The sequence below is a fragment of the Mauremys mutica genome, chromosome 12 (assembly GCF_020497125.1).
Source record: "Mauremys mutica isolate MM-2020 ecotype Southern chromosome 12, ASM2049712v1, whole genome shotgun sequence".
NCBI classification, from domain to species: Eukaryota; Metazoa; Chordata; order Testudines; family Geoemydidae; genus Mauremys; species Mauremys mutica.
This window is the reverse complement of record NC_059083.1, coordinates 12,729,931-12,736,406: the sequence shown is the minus strand read 5'-3', so window position 1 is coordinate 12,736,406 and position 6,476 is coordinate 12,729,931. Positions and strand designations below refer to the sequence as shown.

Sequence of the window (6,476 nt, the reverse complement as noted above, 5' to 3'; positions counted from 1 at the left end):
GAAAAGAGAGAAGTGGGGTGACCAGGGCTTCAGCGGGGCGCTTGCCATGTGGCCCCGACCGCCGCGCCGCCTGCCGGGAGGGCTCTGCACTGCTCTGGTAGGCTGGGACGGAAGGACGCGGGCTGCCCTGCCAAGTTTGCTGCAGGGCGCTCCCCTCCTCTGCGCCGCTGCCCCTACAGGGCAGCCGGATCAGCAAACAAACAAACAAACAAACAAAAACCTGGCCGTGTTGCCCTAGGATTGGGTGGAATGCCGCCCCGTAGAATCTGCTGCCCCAAGCACGAGCTTGCTTGGCTGGTGCCTGGAGCCAGCCCTGGGTTAGACCAATGGTCCATCTAGCCCGGTATCTTGTCTTCTATCAGTGACCAGTGCCATGTGCTTCAGTGGGAATGATCAATTGATCCATTCCCTGTTGTCCACTTCCATCTTCTGGCAATCAAAGGCCAGGGATGCTCAAAGAATGGTTGGGGTTGCATCCCTAGCCATTTTGGCTAATAGCAATTGATGGACCTATCCTCCCTGATAGACCAGGCCTTAATCTCATTGCTTCCCTGGTCTCTGTCTTGCTGGAAAGGACACAGATCTTTAATATCTATGCCCACTTTCCCAAGACGCATTGCTGCCCACACTACAACTCCACGGTCCCTTTGGGCTTTCTGCTTTAGCAGGAGAGATGGGAGGGAAGGTTGGAACCAGAATATGAAGATTTCGTGGCAATTGGGAGTGGGCAGAAGCAGGGGTGGCTCTAGGTATTTTGCCGCCCCAAGCACGGCAGGCAGGCTGCCTTCGACGGCTTGCCTGCGGGAGGTCCCCGGCCCGTGGATTCGGCGGCAGCCTGCGGGAGGTCTGCCGAAACCGCGGGACCAGCAGACCCTCCGCAGGCATGCCGCCGAAGGCAGCCTGCCTGCTGCCCTCGCAGCGACTGGCAGAGCGCCCCCCATGGTTTGCCGCCCCAGGCACACGCTTGGCGTGCTGGTGCCTGGAGCCGCCCCTGGGCGGAAACTGAGGATGGACAGCTCAGAGATGGTGTTCATATGGGCAACTGTGATGGACAGCCTCTATCAGGTCAATTACCAGCTGGAGGGGTGAAGGTTTCTAGCCTTGATGTATGTTAAGAATTGTGCAAGTCACTCAAATCAGCAAACAGACTAGTTTTGATTTCCACAAGAGAAAAGAATTTGATTCTCCTACAGGAGGGGAAAGTTGTTCATTGGGATGTTTAACCTCCTTCCCGCAGTCATTCACCCCATGGGGTAATGATTTGGCCTAAATCACTTCTTCCTAAGACCAGGAGAATGTCTTGCAGCATAAAATGGAGGGGGGAACCCCCAAATCGGCAGCCATTTCATATGAACATACTGAGGGGAAAGTTGATTCTAATGAGTTTAACACCTTCATTAACCCCATCCACAATTTTGAGCAATGATCGGCGTCAGCTGTTTCCCTCCATATTTCAAAGTAGCAGCAATTTAACATGATACTGGGGAAGAAGTCCCCAAACTATCCATATCAGGGTATTAAATAGAAAAGGGGCAACATTGGTGGGGGTTTTTTAGATCAATATTCAATGAGAGAATGTGAGGTATTTTATATTGGGGGCGGGCAGGGTTGTGGACTGTGCTGGCTGGATCTGGGGCAGAGAGATGACTCTCAAATGCCCACATCGCTCCCACTCCTCCATGCAGAGCCAGCTTTGTTCATGGACAGAGCCAACACCGTCCGCAGGGCCTTGACATGCTCTTCTGCCTTCTGGGTTCATGGTGAGTGATCTCTGGTTTCCCAGTCCCAGTGCCATGTGTGGACATGAACAGACGGGTTAAAATGCAGGCCTCCTAGATAGGAAAGGCTCCATAGCCCATTGCCTGGCCCCCTCAGGCAGCCAGTCTCCCTGGCCTGAGGCTGGATCGGAGCTCCTGCCCCATAGAGAACCAAGCCAACCAGTTCCAACTCATTTCTCTGGCTCATGTCCTCTTACTCCCGAATAGCCTCCCCAACACCCTCCTTAGGGCCCTGTGCACATCCTTGTTCCTCAGGGTGTAGATCAGCGAGTTCAGCATGGGAGCGATGATGCCATAGAAGAGGGAGACCATCTTGCCCTGCTCCTGGGAGTAGCTGGACGAAGGCTGTAGATACATGAAAATGGCCGTGCCGTAAAAGAGCGACACCACGGCCAGGTGGGAGGCGCAAGTGTTGAAGGCCTTGAGCCTGCCCTGGGCCGAGCGAATCCTCAGCACGGCAGCAACGATGTAGCCGTAGGAGACCAGGATGAGGCCCAGCGGCACCAGCAGGAAGATCACACTGACAGCAAAAGCCTCGGCCTCATTGGCGGAGGTGTCAACACAGGCCAGCTTCATCATGGCCGGCAACTCGCAGAAGAAGTGGTCGACCCGGTTCCGCCCACACCGGGGCAGCCGCACAGTCAGGATGGTCTGCAGCATGGAGTTGCCAAAGCCGCTCAACCAGACGGTGGCCGCCATCTGCAGGCAGAGGTGGCGGCTCATGACAATTGTGTAACGCAGTGGCTGGCAGATGGCAACGTAGCGGTCGTAGGCCATGACGGCCAGCAGGAGGCACTCGGTGCAGCCCAACGAGAGGAAGACGTAGAGCTGGGCCACGCAGCCAGCCCAGGTGATGGACTTGTGGGTGCTGCGGAAGTTCACCAGCATCTGAGGAACGGTGCTGGTGGTGTAGCAAAGGTCCAGGAAAGAGAGGTTGCTGAGGAAGAAATACATAGGGGTGTGGAGACTGGGTTCCAGCCACAAAACCACAATGATGGCCAGATTCCCCACCAGGTTCATGACGTACAAGACTAAAAAGACCATGAAAAGCAGCATCTCCAGTTGTGGTTGGTCAGAGACCCCCAATAGGATGAATTCCCACTGGGAGCTCCTGTTCCCTCTTTCCTCCTGCAGGGAGAAGGGACAAAGATAAGGACGAAAGGAGCCCCAACAGCCATACACAAGGGGGACACATTCAAGGGCAGCCCCATTTCATCTGAATGAACCACGCCCACCTCTGACTTTGTCATAGAACATCTGGGCCAGTTGGGTGGCAGGTAGGATCCTTCTGCCAGGGAATGGCTTGGTCACAGAAAAGTGGTTCTGTGGCACTTCGTGACAAAGGAGGATCCATATATCAGGAAATTAAAGTGGATCTGTGGCAGTTGGTGGAAGCAATACGATGTGATAGATAAATGGATGCTTTGATTATAAGGTCTTTGGGAGACAGGCCGTTTTGTTTTGTACCTTTTATTCTGTATTTGTGCAGATCCTGGTGGCGACTGGGGCTCCTAACTATGATCCCAAATTTGCATCGCTAACTGCCCTCTGCCCCTCTTATGGGTGAACGAACTGGCATGTTTAGTCTAGAGGAGAGAAGGTTGAAGGGAGACCTGGTAACCGGCTTCAAATATGTGAAAATTTGTCATGAAGAGGATGGTGATCAATTGGTGTAAAGAGGTTTTAAAGAGGATGGTGACCAATTGTTCTCCGTGTCCATTAGGGCGGAAATACGTTTCCAAAACAAGTCCGGGTAAATCAGTTTCTTAAACACAAAGGAGTCTAGCCAGGTGTCATCAAAGGCGATGGGCACTCACTTATCAAGTGCCCAGTCTTTGGTAAGGAAACAGGGCAGGAACAACCTGATCTCCATTGAAGCAAACAACAGCATGGCATCTCCTTCACCATTAGACTCTCCTTCACTTATCTCCGCCCTTGCAGCAGGAATGAACTTTAGCTAGGCAGGACCCTCAATAAAATGCATCTCAAAGGGTGACTGGACTATGAAAATGAGGGGGAGAAACACCCCAAGGTATCTCCCCTATCCATCTCTCTCTTTTTCACCTAAGAGGACCAAAGAAAGAGCGTTTGAACTTTGGGAGCAGATCCTGGTCTGAGAATTGGCTCAGCAATGTTACTGGGAACACGTGGAAGGGATTTCACCTGGAGCCAAGTCTAGTTTGTTAATTTTAGTATGAGGAAGCGTTTTACCTTTACTTCTCCTATAACCGTTTCTGACTTGAATGTCTTATACTTGTACTCACTTGAAACCTGTCTCTTTGTAGTTAAATAAACATGTTTTATTCCATAATCCAAACTGCATTTAAACTCAATTTTGTGGGGAACTCCATTTAACGTAGCAAACTGTTGGATCTTGATCTCCTTAGAGAGGCAACGGATTTCAATATCTGAACTGTCCAGGAAGGGGCCGGGCAGTGCAGAACCCAAGTCTTGGGGCAGAATTTGGGATGGGGAGTTTGTTGTGGTCACCCTGCAAGTGGTAACCAAGGCTGCAGGAAGTCAGAGTGTGGCTGGTGTTTGTGGACAGGCTGCTGGGGTCAGAGTTGCTGGACCAGGGCTGTGGCCATACACAGACACTCCAGGTGTGACCTGCATGCTGCCAGGCTGCTTGTGAGTGATCCAGGTTGGAAGCTACCACAACAAAACATCGTGAGGCAGCCAAGGTAGCAGGGCAGGGGTGATACAGCCCCTCATTAGTCTGGATTGCACCCCGGAATGCCATACCATCCTGGGAGGTTTGTAAGAAGAGGTTGGACAAATACTGGTTAAATATAGTCTAGGTAATCTTATCCCTGCCTCAGTGTGGGGGTATGATGCAGATGACCTCTGGAGGTACCCTCAAGCCCTACATGTCTAGGATTCTACTGCCACTTTAACAGGAATCTATTATGTTTATGTGCTTCTCTCCGTGACTGACAGGGACTACAGTGTAAACACTCAGGGTGAGAATAAAATAATCCCAGTACCACTAATAATAATGTAGACCCTGATCCTGCGAGCAGTTAGAGCTGGGGTTTCCAAAGCAGCTTTAAGGAATGATGCACCCAAATCCCACTGATTTTCAGGGGCATTATGGGCTCATATAGGGCTAAATATTCAGATAGGCAATGAGTGGGATTTTCCAAAGGATTTTCTAACTCCCTTTGGTCCCAATAGGAGTTAGGCACCTACCACCCATCTGCACTTGCGAGCACCTAAATCCCTTTGTAAATGTGGCCCATGCTTCCTACGTGCCCTAATCTCCTTTACCCAAACCACCTAGAGTGGGGTTGCCCGTGGGCTTACGTTAAGCACGTGCGTAGATCTTTGCAGGATCGGGACCCCTCATGGGACAACAGGGTTTACACGGCACTTTACAAACACCGTCCTGCAGACGCTCACCCAGGTGATTAACTACTCACCTGTGCAAAGTTATCCCTGCGTGTTTGTGGGTTAGGGGCCCCTGGATTCCAACCCTAATCAAATCTACCAATCGATGGCACTTGTCTGTCCCCCAGCACCACAGGACCTCAGCACCTAACAATCTCTAGTGGGTTTATCCTCACATCACCCCTGGGAGGCAGGGAAGTTTTATCAGACCCATTGCACAGGGCTAAGAAATCTAACCATCCCACATGCTGTCCAGCTCCTGGACCCTCCCCAGTAATGAACGAGTGGCAGAAAAAAACCTGGACTCACCTCCATTCACCTCCGTCTTTTCTCTGCCCAGATCCTTCTTGCCTGGGCAGCTCTGGGTGGCTCAGATGCTCCGATGCCAGGGCAGAGTCTGGAGTCTCTGCTCCCCTGCACTGAGCCCCCCCAGTCCCTGGGACGAGGCAGCCCCGAGCTGTGGAGCTGAATGTCTAAGGATGCTCCCGAGTCAGGGAGACCAGTTAAGTTTGCCCCCTTTCATGGGGCAGCACCGTCTGCATCTGGCTCTGGAGAGAGACCCAGAGAGCTGGGTAGATCTGGAGAAGTACAGTGGATGGCTGGCAGGAGGTAGGATCCCCAGGCTGTGTCCCTGCTCCCTGACCTACCCCAGCCTTGGTGTCACACTACGCCTGGGCTGCCCCAGCTCCGAAGCACAGCTGAGAAGGGCCCTGTGTCTCTGTGACTGTGGGTGGCTCCTCCTTGTGCAGCTCATGATTGTTGTCCCTGCGTGCATGGGGCCATGGCTGAAGGGGAGGGAGCAGGCAGGGCCCTTATGGAGGTTGGAGCCGGGAAGGGGGCGGGAGATGTGACTCCCTGAAGCCTCCCAAGGGGCTAGGACTTGGCTGGTGAGGTTTGCGATGCCCCAGGGACCCCGTGCGCTAGGGTGACCAGATGTCCTGATTTTATAGGGACAGTCCCCATATTTGAGATAGAAGCCTATTACTCCCCACCCCCGTCCTGATTTTTCACACTGTCTGGTCACCCTACCCTGCGCCCAATTGGCCAGGAGACTGCTCCCGCAAAGCCGTCTAGGGGAGAGTGGCCTGGGGAGGAGTGACCCCAGCGCCTGAGCACTGCACCAGGATTGGGGCCACAACCCCTGCTCTAGTCCCAGCTCCATCTGTACCGAGGGCTCCCCTAGACCCCAGGTCTCGCCTTCAAACCCATAGCTCGCGTTGTGACCCCAGCCCAAGCACTGCGGCCCACGGAGCCATGGAGCAGGGATTGTCCCTTCCCATGGGGTGTGTAGCGATGCGGACTCACCCC

General features: G+C 53.2%; 1 protein-coding gene across 1 annotated transcript; it reads right to left on the bottom strand.

Moving 5' to 3' along the window:
* Window positions 1-1,961: 1,961 nt before the first annotated feature.
* On the bottom strand, window positions 1,962-2,989 carry LOC123346283 (putative olfactory receptor 2B3). The gene is made up of 2 exons (XM_044983615.1): window positions 2,982-2,989; window positions 1,962-2,898 (listed from the first exon to the last, which is right to left on the bottom strand). The coding sequence occupies exons 1-2, from the start codon at window positions 2,987-2,989 to the stop codon at window positions 1,962-1,964; spliced, it is 945 nt and encodes a 314-aa protein (XP_044839550.1).
* Window positions 2,990-6,476: the final 3,487 nt, after the last annotated feature.